We start from the raw sequence: 12,112 nt of genomic DNA on the forward strand, positions 1-12,112 counted from the left end.
AGCATAACCACAAACAGGTCGTATAGTATGTCACGAATAGCTAAAATCTTGATATGTTTAATACAGGCAGTATTAAAATTATCATCTCTCAAGTAAATCTGAGAATAAAAAAAGTGTAAACAAATTAGGTCTCGACTATTAGCAGAAATATTACTCATTACTCCAGTATGGAAATTACCACTAGTTTGTGCTGTTATAGTATATACAATAGCAAATAACGCAACCGCATTCTTTAATGTCGCGACCTTTGCCTTGTAATCGGTGCCACCAGGCAAAAGTTCACCTCATTGAGTGACGTGAGTAGTTCTAGTCCGCTATGAACAGCGTCTTTATTGCGTTGTACAATATGTTATTAAAAACGTGTAGGTAGAGTCTCGCGAGAAAATATGACATCATCAAGTAACCGCGTCTGCAAAAAAGGCATCAAATGTAAATCGTTGCATATTTAGGTAAGGTTAAAGTGATTACGTCACCGTAAATAGTAAAAGTAAAAAAATATTTCCACTTTTTCACAACATGTAAGTAATTCTGTTTACGTTTTATGGTTAAATTGCTGCATTATACTTCCTATTTTACTATATTGTTCGATGTAAACATACACTCGTGACTCATACATAGCCCATAGCAAGCAATTCATGTCAGGATCATAATATCAAATCGTCCAGGTTTTTTTGATTTTTAACTAGTTGAGAAACAATCTTATCAGGTAAGAATTTGAGGATACATTTAGTTCCGTTAGTACTTACGTATAATGTAAAAAATTGCAACAAAAATTTACAAATATACACGATAGAAAATTCGTGACGTAGTCAATTTAAGGTAGGTATGGTTAGGTAGGTAGGTATGGTTTTTTTTAAGTAACGATGTACTGGTGCTCTATGACATCATAGCAAAGGTAGGTATGGTAGGTAGGTAGGTATGGTTTTTTTAAGTAACGATGTACTAGTGCTCTATGACATCATAGCCTTGCCGTAGATAACACAAGCAACAGAAATAGGCACGGTAATAGTCGAAAAAATATATAAGAACGGTCTGGGATGATTGTCCGAAATTCTTACTTCGAAAATCTTATTCATTCCACCAACATCCTCGGTTTTTGATGACGATATTGAGTGTGAGAAATATCTGACCGTTCTCGCCGACCAGGGGCAAGTTCGGCGCCGTGTACCGATGCAAAGAGAAGAAAAATGGCCGAATCCTCGCAGCGAAGTACATCAAGACGGCGCGGCCTGCCGATAAGAAGGAGGTGGAGAACGAGGTGGCCCTCATGCAGGAGCTGCAGCATCCGCGGCTGCTGCAGCTGTATGACGCCTTCGATACGGGCTCCGAGATGATACTCATCATGGAACTGTGAGTATATATGTGTATGTGTATATATGTGTATATATATGTATATATGTGTATATATGTGTATATATGTGTATATATGTGTATATATGTGTATATATGAGTATATATGTGTATATATGTGTATATATGTGTATATATGTGTATATATGTGTATATATGTGTATATTTTGTGTATGTATATGTATATATGTGTATGTGTGCGTATATATGTGTATATATGTGTATATATGTGTATATATGTGTAGGGTACATATGTGTATCAGGAGTTAATAAAGACAAATTGTCTTTATTAACTCCTGATGTGTATATATGTGTATATATGTGTATATATCAGTATATATGTGTATATATGTGTATGTATGTGTATCAGGAGTAGATAATAGGAATCCCTATTATCTACTCCTGATGTGTATGTATGTGTATATATGTGTATATATTAGTATATATGTGTATATATGTGTATATATGTGTATTATATGTGATATATGTGTTATATATGTGTATATATGTGTATTTATGTGTATTTATGTGTATATATGTGTATATATGTATATACATATATATATATATATATATATATATATATATGTGTGTGTATATGTGTATATATGTGTATATATGTGTATATTTGTGTATGTATATGTATATATGTGTATGTGTGCGTAAATACGTGTATATATGTGTATATATGTGTATATATATGTATATATGTGTATATATGTGTAGGGTATATATGTGTATCAGGAGTTAATAAAGACAAATTGTCTTTATTAACTTCTGATGTGTATATATGTGTATATATGTGTATATATGTGTATATATGAGTATATATGTGTATATATGTGTATGTATATGTATGTATGTGTATATAATTATGTGTATATATGTGTATGTATGTGTATGTATGTGTATATATGTGTATATATGTGTATATATGTGTATATATGTGTATGTATGTGTATATATGTGTATATATGTGTATATATGTGTATATATGTGTATATATGTGTATATATGGGTATCTATGTGTATGTATGTATATATCAGTGAGTGATAACAGCAGTCGCGCGTATCTCAGAGCTAGTAATTAAGTTCGCAAGTAGCTCCTCGCTTATTAATTAATGAATGAATGAATTAATTATGATTATGTTTTAATGCATTTATTCTTTTTTTGTCTTTCAATCAATCGCTCGTTTGTTCGTTCGTTCGTTCGTTCGTTCGTTCGTTCGTTCGTTTGTTTGTCGTTTCGTTCGTTCGTTCGTTGCGTTCGTTTCGTTCGTTCGTTCGTTCGGTTTGTCGTTCGTTCGTTCGTTTCGTTCGTTCGTTCGTTCGTTCGTTCGTTCGTTCGTTCGTTCGTTCGTTTGTCGTTCGTTCGTTCTTCGTTCGTTCGTTTGTCGTTCGTGTCGTTTCGTTCGTTCGTTCGTTCGTTCGTTCGTTCTTTCCTTCCTTCGTACGTTCAGGTCTGCACAGGTATAAAGCATATCGAGTGTTGTCTTGACGTGCCAAATTCTTGGTTCTACCGCAAGGTGTCGTTGCCTACGTGCTAGGGTTTGGCTGAGACCTAGACTGGTCTCCGGCCTGTTCACGTCGTTGATCTATTAATGAAATGAAGAAGCGGACGATAAGTCTAGTTGATACCTTATAGGCGCGTCAGACGCGGACGTTTTTGGCCCGAGCCTAATTAGCGCCCGTCCAGATTTGGCTCGAGCCGAGCGTTCACACGACGTTTTGGCCGAGAGCCTAATTAGGCCCGAGCCAGATTTGCCCCATCGAAAACGTCGGACCAGGCCCGAGCCAAATTTTAGCACCAGCTTCGGCGAGCGGTAGAGAGGTAGAATTTACTAGAATCGTGTGAAACAGTATAAAAAGTATAACTTTATATACCAGTATAAAAATTCCAAAACAGTATAAAAGTTCCAAAACAGTATAAAAATTTCGAAAAATTTGATCAGATGCACGTTTTCAAGATTGATAATTTAAACCTCGGAACGTAATAAGTAACACTCTAAATAGTAAACAACGCCATCTCGCGAACACACTCTGCCAATTTGATCTGCGAGATATTTGTAGAGTAAAATTTATTTGAATTTGAATTTGAATTGACAGACAGTAATCACTTGCGTACGTGTGAACGCGCCGACTCAATTAGGCCGAGGCCAAATTTCGCGAGCCGAGCCAAATCTAGCCCATTTGGCTCGAGCCAAATCATGACGTGTAAACGCGGCTTATGTGTCGGTATATATATGTGTGTGTCTATAGTCGCGTTCACGCGGTCATGGTTTGGCTGGAGCCAAAATGGGCTAGATTTGGCTCGGGCCGTTTGAGTTGGCGGCGTTCACACGTACGCAAGTGAATACTGTCTGTCAAATTCAAATTCAAATTCAAATAAATTTTATTGCACAAATATCTCACAGATACTTTGGCAGTATGCCGCGAGATGCGTTTGTTTACGATTTACAGTGTTTACCAAGGGGGATTCATATGTTTCGTAGGCCCACTCGCTGATCGCGTGATGTCAGTGTACGTCAGCTAGGACGTCAGTTGCGCTAGAACCAACACGCACGACACAGTCCATGTATGCATATAGGGCACAATACATAATACATCAATTTGAGTCGAACCAGACAAGTAGCGCAGCGGGGTTAAGGCGCCGAACGATTCTTCTTGAGGTGATGGGTTCGAATACCATACTGTTTAATATTTTTATTTTTCTATTTTTCTATCTTTATCCATTTAACTTTTTTTGTGTTAGTGTTAGTGTTAGTATTCATTTTAATTAATTTAATAGTAGGGTTAGGGTTAGGGTTAGTTAGGTTAGGGTTGGGTTAGGGTTAGGGTTGAGGATAGGTGTAGGGTTGGGTTAGGGTTAGGCGTTAGGTTAGGGTTGGATTTTGCATCAGGTTATGTGCGTGATGTAGCCATCAGAGCTAGGACTGTATGCATTCACTGTACTTCAGAGATAGCCGAGTTCGTAGCATGAGTACACCTGACGTCACGGAGCCAGTCGGTGGCATAGAGACATATATCCTTTACCAAAACTTACTTTGCGAGTTTAATTATACATCTTGAAAACGTGGCATCTGATCAAATTTTCTCGACATTTTAATAATTTTTGGGACTTTATTTCGTCAAAAGTACACGTTCGACCCTCGGTGTCTACCGTTCAACCGAATTCACGTCTACGCCTCGCGAAAGCTTGGTGTAATAATTTCGGCTTCGGGCTCGTCCGACGTGCGACGTTTTCAATACTTGGAGCAAATACTGGCAGCGGCCCAATTAGGGGCTCGAGCCCAAAAAACGTCCCGTTGTGAACGCTCTGGCTCGAGCCAAATCTGCACGGGCCCTAATTAGGCCCGGCAAAAACGTCCGCTGTGAACGCGCCTAATAGTATATACTGTGTTGTGTGTGTGTGTGGGCTGTGTGGGGATGTGTGTGGTGTGTGTGTGTTTGTGTGTGTGTCGAATGTGTGTGTGGTACGTGTGTTGTGTGTGGGTTGTGCTTGTGTGTTGTGTGTGTGTCGTGTGTGTGTTGTGTGTGTAGTGTCGTGCTGTGGTGTGCTGTGTGTGTGTGTTGTGTTTTGTGTGTGTGTGTGTGTGGATGTGTGTGTGCTGTGTGTGTCGTTGTGTGCTGTGTGTGGTGGTGTGGTGTGTGTGTTGTGTGTGTGTGTGTGTGTGTTGTGTGTGTCGTGGTGTGTGTGTGTGTGTAGTGTGTGTTGTGTGGTGTGTGTGTGTGTGGTGTCGTGGTGGAGGTGATGTGTGTGTGTGTGCTGTGTGTGTGTGTGTGTGTGTGCGTGTGGTGTGTGTGTGTGTGTGTGTGTAGTTGTGTGACTGTGTGGTGCTGTTGTGTGTGTGGGTTATTTCGTTAATAACTCATCCGTACACATGGCCGCCGTCAACACGGCCTAACGCATCGCCATCTGTCGCCAGTTGAATCAAATAACCGTTTCCAAAAAAACTTATTAACATCGATAGAGAAAGTTATGATGATAAAAGCGTTGCACATTTTCGAGTGAAAAAACCCACCGCGATATGTCTCATTTCCACGTCTGAATAAGCTAGCAGCTGATCGCGTGTGTGCGGGTGCGAATATTTTGTTCGATTGCTATGGCATTCGTGCCAGCTTTAATGTAAACGATTTTTTACGTGGGTCTCTTGAATATATATGCGTACACACAAACGGACATATATCATGCGCGTATCTGGGTGAAAATATTCAACATCTATATGACCTCGCCCGACCGCCGACACTTTTTACGGAGCTATTTTAAACGACAGAAGAAGAGCGACGGATTTTATGCTCTATGCGGTTTTTTTCTTCTCATGGCCCGGTTATTTATTCGGGACTTTATTTATTTTATTGCGCGAAGGATCACGGGTGGCGAGCTGTTTGAGAGAGTGATCGACGAAGAGTTCCTACTGACAGAGAAAGCCTGCGTCATTTTCCTGCGGCAGATCTGCGAGGGCGTCTCCTTTATGCACTCTGTCAACATCATTCATCTCGACATGAAGGTGAATAGATAGAAGAGAAGGTAGAGATGGTAAAGAAGGTAGAGAAGGTAGAGATGGTAGAGATGGTAGAGAAGGTAGAGAAGGTAGAGAAGGTAGAGATGGTAGAGAAGGTATAGAGATGGTAGAGATGGAAGAGAAGGTAGAATGCGCGAAGATTGAAAGAAACTGTGTCTCCCCGCAGGCACTTTAAAACCAATCTCACCACAGAGATGAAAATTGCTCTCTTGTTTGTTGTAGCGGCGCAATTTAACGCGATAATCAAAATATATATTTAATCATAAGCCGATAGTCACGTGATCGCTGTGGTGAGATTGCTTTAAAACCTGACACGCTGCGCCGCCTAATAGCTAGACGGGTTCCTCGTCGTTTTCACGTTGGAAAACGGATGGGAATAACCCTGACCGGACGACATATAGAAAGGTAAGAGAAGTTAATAGATTTCATGGGTATATATGACATCGCAAAATCTTTAAGTACTGTTCTACTCGTTCAGGCAATTCGTGTGCGAGTCTTTCTTATCAATTTATAATTAAGTCGTCTACGATACGTTTCGGTACAGTCACTCGTTATTTTCGTTATAGCCGGAGAATATCCTGTGTGTGACGCGGGCCGGAAATCGCATTAAATTAATCGATTTCGGGCTGGCCCGGAAGTTTGACCCCAACGATACCGTCAAAGCGTTGTTTGGAACGCCGGAGTTCGTTGCACCGGAAGTGATCAACTACGATCGGATTAGCCCCCTGACGGACATGTGGAGCGTCGGAGTGATCACGTACATCCTGTGAGCGCTTACACGAATGCTCTTGTGTTGCGCACTACGTCATCTCCGCAGTGTCACGCAACGTTTGTAGTGTCTCAATGAAAACAGTGTACGCAAGGGCTATGATAAGATTGCAGTAGCCTTGTGTGACAAAAATTCCATATTTGATCGCAATATTTCGCTACTCCCCGTCTCGCAAAATCTCGCGTTTACTAAGCGTTTTCCAACTAAAGTCGACATTATTATGTTCAGACTGGACGTGGATAGTGCAAGTTTTTCTCGCCGCAATAAATCGTATTTCAGCATAACACTGCGCAACAGATCAAGCAAAAATGGTTTGTGCTAGCACGCGTAAACAAAAGAAACTCTAGGCAGAAGCACGCAGCAACTTTTAGTCAAATTGAAACATTGAAAAATCCTTAGCCGGTTTATCTAAGGCATGTAAGGGGGTTCTGTGTTGTATAAAAACAGCGGTTGTATGTCCGGATGGATGTCTGGATGTATGTCTGTCTGTTATAGGTGGAAGACTAGAATGCATTCTGAGAGGGCGAGGGAGAGAGAGACAGAGTGAGAAAGAGAGAGAGAGAGAGAGAGATGAGAGCGGCGGCAAGGAGAGAGAGGGCGAACGAGGGAGAGAGAGGGATCGAGAGCAGCGCAAAGAAAGAGTGCAGCGAGTCAAGATATAGATTTTTTTATCGGCACACACACAGCTACGTACGCAACACCATACGACACACAGCACACAGCACCACACACACACACACAGGGGGCACACAGAGGGCGGGCACACAGCGGGGGTCGGGCGCACGCCACACACACACAACACACACGGCCGACGCGCACATGTGGCGACGGGTAGGGCGGGAACGCGGGGGCGCGACACGACCACACAGCACAGGCGACGAGCAGCTACGACAGGGGGGGGGTGGGACACCAGCAGGGGTGGGGGCCGGCGAGCGGACAGGGTGGCGACAGGTGATGCCGGTGAGCGGGTGAGGCGGGCACACACACAGGCAGCACGAGGCGAGCAGCACAACACACACGACACCTAACAGGGAAGAGGACCGCAAGGCCACGGGCGAGAAGCACAGCAGGGGGGGGGGGAGGGGCGGGTGGTGGGGTGGGGGGGGGTGCGGGGGGGGGGGGTGGGGTGGTGGGGGGGGTCAACAAACAGTTGGGGGGGTGGTCGGAGGAGGCGAGGCGACGAGGCGAGGTTGTAGGCTAGCGTGGAGCACACTACAGCAGCAGCACGAGCGAGCGGGGAGTGCGATGGGGGCGGCGGGTGTCGGTGGTGGGTTTGTGGGGGGCGGTGGAGCGCTAGGGGTGCGGGGCACACACACACACACACACCACATCAGTGGGGGGGGGGTTTGGGGGGGGGGGGCGGTGGGGGGGGGGGGGGGGGGGGGGGTTTTGGGGTGTGTGCGGGCGGGAGCGACAGCGACGGGGGTGGGCACACAGGGGGGGTGGCGGGGTGGGGGGGGCGTGGCACACGAGGCGGGCGGGGGGTATGGGGGTGCGGCGGGGCGGGTGGGGTGGGGGGGGGGGGGCTGGTGGGGGGCGATGTGCGGTGGGGCAGCATGCGAGCACGAGAGGGGGGGGGGGGGGGGCGGGGGGGGGGGGCGTGGGGGGGGCGGGGGCGGGTGGGGCCGGCGGGGGGGGGGTGGGGGGGGGGGTGGCGGTGGGGTGGGGGGGGGGGGTGGGGGGGCGAGCGGGTCACGAGCGACGACAGCGGGGGGGGGGGCGGCGGGTGGGGGGGCCACACACACACATCCGCGGTGTGGGTGGGGGGGGGGGGGGGGTGTGGCGCGGGGGTTGGGGGGGTGGTGGGGGGGGGGGGGCGGGCCCGGGTGGGGGGGTTGGGGGGGGGGTGGGGGGGTGTGGGGGGGGGGGGGGGCGGGGGGGGTCGTGGGGGGGGGGGTGGTGGGGGGGGGTGTGGGCGGGGGGGGGGGGGGTGGGGTGGGGGCGGTGGTGGGGTTGGCGGGGCGGGGGGGCGGCGCGAGGTGCGCGAGCGGGGGCAGACGGTGGGCCACGCGGGGCGTGCTGCACACACGACTGGGGGGGGGGGGGGGTCGCTCACACAGGAGGGGGGGGTGCCGGGCGGGTGGGGGGTGGGTTGCTGTGGGCGGGGGGGGGGGTGGGTGGTGTGGGGGTTGGCTCGGGGGGGTTGGGAGGGTTGGGGGGTGTTGCGGTGGGGGCGGGGGTGTGTGGGCGGGTGGGGTCGGGGGGGGGGGGGGGGGGGGGGGGGGGGGGGGGGCTGGTTGGGGGGGGGGCGGTGGGTGGGGGGGGGGGGGGGGGGGTGGGGGGGCGGGGGGGGGGCCGGGGGGGTGGGGGGTGGGCGGTGGGGTGGCGGGGGGGGGGGGGGGGTGGCGGCTGGGGGGTTTGGGGGGGCCGGGGGGGTGGGGGGGGTGGGGGGGGGTGGGGGTGTGGTGGGGGGCGTGGGGGGGGGGGGGGGGGGGGGTGGGGGCGTGGAATGCATGAAGGAATATGCATACTCACCCATCGCTGGTGCTTTCTCTGTGACCAGGTTGTCCGGTTTGTCACCGTTCATGGGCGACAACGACGGGGAGACGTTCGGCAACATATCCATAGGTGGAATACGACTTCGATGACGAGTCATTCGACGAAGTGTCCGGACGACGCCAAGAGACTTCATGCGACAAACTTCTAGTCCTAAACCAAAAGTTAGTAGGCCCCCCTATCTGTGTATCTGTGTATGTGTGTGTTTTGTGTGGTGTGTGTGTGTTGTGTTTGTTTGTGTTTTTTTTTTTATTTGCTTGTGTGTGTGTGTGTGTGCGTGTGTGTGTGCGTGTGTGTACGTGCGTGCGCGTCAGCTTGCGTGTGTGTGTGTGTATATCTTTGTGAATCTGTCGTTCCATTAGTAACTAAAACAGAAAAGTTTTATTTTGTTATAGCAACACGAATGTCAGCCAAGGAGGCCTTGAGACATCGCTGGTTAGAGGTAGTACGTTGAATAAATTGCGCCTAGAATGCCTCACGCCTGTTCACATTTCCCAGGGTTAATCCGCTTAATGGAACATCGGAGGTGGGGTGGAGAGTAATGGGGTGGGATTGGTTGAGAGGATTGCGGTAGAGGGGAGGGTTGGTAGGGCGAGGGTGTGGGATTGGATGACGGAAGTGGGGGTGATGAGGTTTAAGATGGTGTGGGTTGTCGGTGAGCCTGCGAGGGGGGGCGCGCGGGGGAAGAGGTTGTATGGAGATGTTAGAGGGAGAGTGAGGTAAGTGTAGGGGGGATGGCGGTGGAGTTAAGGCGTGGGGATGCGGGTGGTGGGGGGGGGTAGCTGCGTGGTCGTGGGATGGTAGGAGGGGGGTCTGCGCATGGGGTTGCGAGGAATCGGGGGGGGGGGGGCGGGGGGTGGCGGGGGGGGGGGGGGGGGGGGACGCCAGGTAGAGTGGGGGTGAGGTTGGAGGGTGTGGGGCGGGGGGGGAATGATATGTGGAGGGTGGGAAGGGGATGGTGTGGTGTGAGCGGGGGGGGGGGGCGGCATGTGAGCGGGGGCGTAGTACCGGTGAGTGGAGGGCGAGCGTAGGGGGGGTGGCGCGGGCTGGGGGTTGGATGGCAGCGCGGCGGTGGGGTGGCGGGGGCAGGGGGGTTGCGGGGCGGGTTAATCGGGTGGGGAAGGTGGGGGGGGGGTGGGGGGGGATGAGCGGGCTGGGGGGGGGGGGCGGTGAGGCCAGAGGTGTAGGGCGTTGGTGAGTATCAGACAAAAACGCGTACGCTACATAAAAAGGGATGGAGGTGGGGGCGGGGGGAACGGGGAGGATGAGGGAGGGGGACGTGGGGGGGGTTGTAGGAGGTGGTGATTGGGGGGTGCGCGGTGGGGGGGAGGGGGAGTGTGTGGGTGGTTGGCGTGAGGGGGGGGCGCGTTGCAGCGGGGGGGTGAGACAGGGGGGGGGGGGGTGGTGGGGGTGGGGGGGGGGGGTGGGGGGGGGGTGCGGGGGGGAGGGGTGCGGGAGCGGTGCCGTTCCTTTCGCTGTCCCCTAACCATCTTTCATAACGCAATGAAACGCCCACCATGAATGCGGGCTTGATTGCCTTGGTCTTATGATTGCCTTATGGCCAGGGGTAGGCTCAAAGTTTATGCGTTAGGGTTTAGGGATAGTACTAGTTAGCGGTAGGGTGGAGTTTAAAGTTATGGTTTATGTCAGGTGTTGGGTTAAGGTTACAGTTACAGTTAGGGTTATGGTTATTACTAGTGTCGGGGTTAATGCAGCGAATACGGTTTAAGGGTTATGATTGGCGCGTTGGGTTAGGGTTAGGGTTAGAGTTAGAGTTAGGGTTAAGGATTACGGTTTAGGGTTAGGATTAACAGTTAGGTGTTGGGTTAGGGTTAGGGTTAAGGATTACGATTAGGGTTAGGGTTATGATTACGGTTAGGGTTAGGACTGCGCGTTGGGTACTCGCTTACTACGTTACTGTCCTCCACCGACGCTCCACACTGCCCCCTTCTTATTCTGCTCCCCCATTACATCTGTGGAAACAGCAGCTGCTGTTTAACGGCAGGATTCTCTTTCTCCTTTCTGTGCGAGCAGAAGGAAGAGTGCGGCGACACGAAACTCGACAAGAAGACAGCTGGAAGAAGTACGTGATAAAGAGACGCTGGCACAAGGCCACCAACGCGCATTCTCGCGTTACGCAAAGAATGGGCGCCAAACATCTAACTCCAGCCGTCGCATGACGACTCTAATTCAAACCCGGAATGCGCCTCCTATACCCTGAGCGTTCGTATTTCCGCACCCGCTGAAGCAGCCCAACGGAGGATTGGTGGTGTGCGTGTGGGTGGGCGTCGCGGGGGTACGCGTGGGCTGTGTGGGTCACGGCGGAGATTGCGTGGGGCGTGGTGGTCTGGGGGCTTGAGGACGGTTGTGGACGGTGGGTCGAGGCTGGTGAGGCGGGCGGACAGGGGGGGTGTGTGTGGATGGTTGAGGCGGGGTGTGTGGGGGTGTGGAGGAGGTGGTGCGGTGCGTGTGGGGGGGTGGGTGTGGTGGTTTGTGGCGGGCTTTGCGGAGGAACGGAGTGTTGGGTGTGCGGGGCGATGTTGGAGGGGCGGGGGGCGTGTGGGGGTGGGGAGGGGGGGGGGTGGGGGGGTGGGGCAGCGGAGGGCGTAGGTGGATGAGGAGGGGCGAGGAGCGGGAGAGGGCAGCGTGGGCGGGGGGGTTGAGGGCGGGTCGGCAGGTGGCAACTGTGCGGTGTCACTGTTCGGGGGGGCGGGGGTTGGTGGGCGGGGCGGGTGGTGGGGAAGGCGGCCGGATGTGATCGGGGGGGGGTGGGGGGGGTGTGGGGGGGGGGTGGTGGGGGGTGGGTCGGTGGCGATGTCGTTGCGCGGGCGATGTGGGAGGGGGGGAGGTGCGACGGGTGGGTGTGTGCGCGTGGGGGGGGGGGGTGCGAGCGCGAGTGGTTGTACGGCGGGGGGGGGGGTGTCGGAGCTTTGAGGTGGGCAGGGTTAGCGGGGGGTGGGGGGGGGGGGGATTA

At 51.3% G+C, this 12,112-nt stretch overlaps 1 protein-coding gene across 1 annotated transcript in view; it reads left to right on the forward strand.

Annotated features, from left to right (window-relative positions):
* LOC106812475 (myosin light chain kinase 2, skeletal/cardiac muscle-like) overlaps positions 1–12,112 on the forward strand; it is a 32,382-nt gene that overhangs the window by 17,161 nt on the left and 3,109 nt on the right. The window contains exons 4-7 of the mRNA XM_014816360.1: positions 1,147–1,350; positions 5,717–5,858; positions 6,440–6,639; positions 9,146–9,200. Of these exons, the coding sequence (XP_014671846.1) occupies positions 1,147–1,350; positions 5,717–5,858; positions 6,440–6,639; positions 9,146–9,200 (601 nt within the window). The remainder of the gene's footprint in view (positions 1–1,146; positions 1,351–5,716; positions 5,859–6,439; positions 6,640–9,145; positions 9,201–12,112) is intronic.

This window comes from Priapulus caudatus, unplaced genomic scaffold, assembly GCF_000485595.1.
Source record: "Priapulus caudatus unplaced genomic scaffold, Priapulus_caudatus-5.0.1 Scaffold652, whole genome shotgun sequence".
NCBI classification, from domain to species: Eukaryota; Metazoa; Priapulida; class Priapulimorpha; order Priapulimorphida; family Priapulidae; genus Priapulus; species Priapulus caudatus.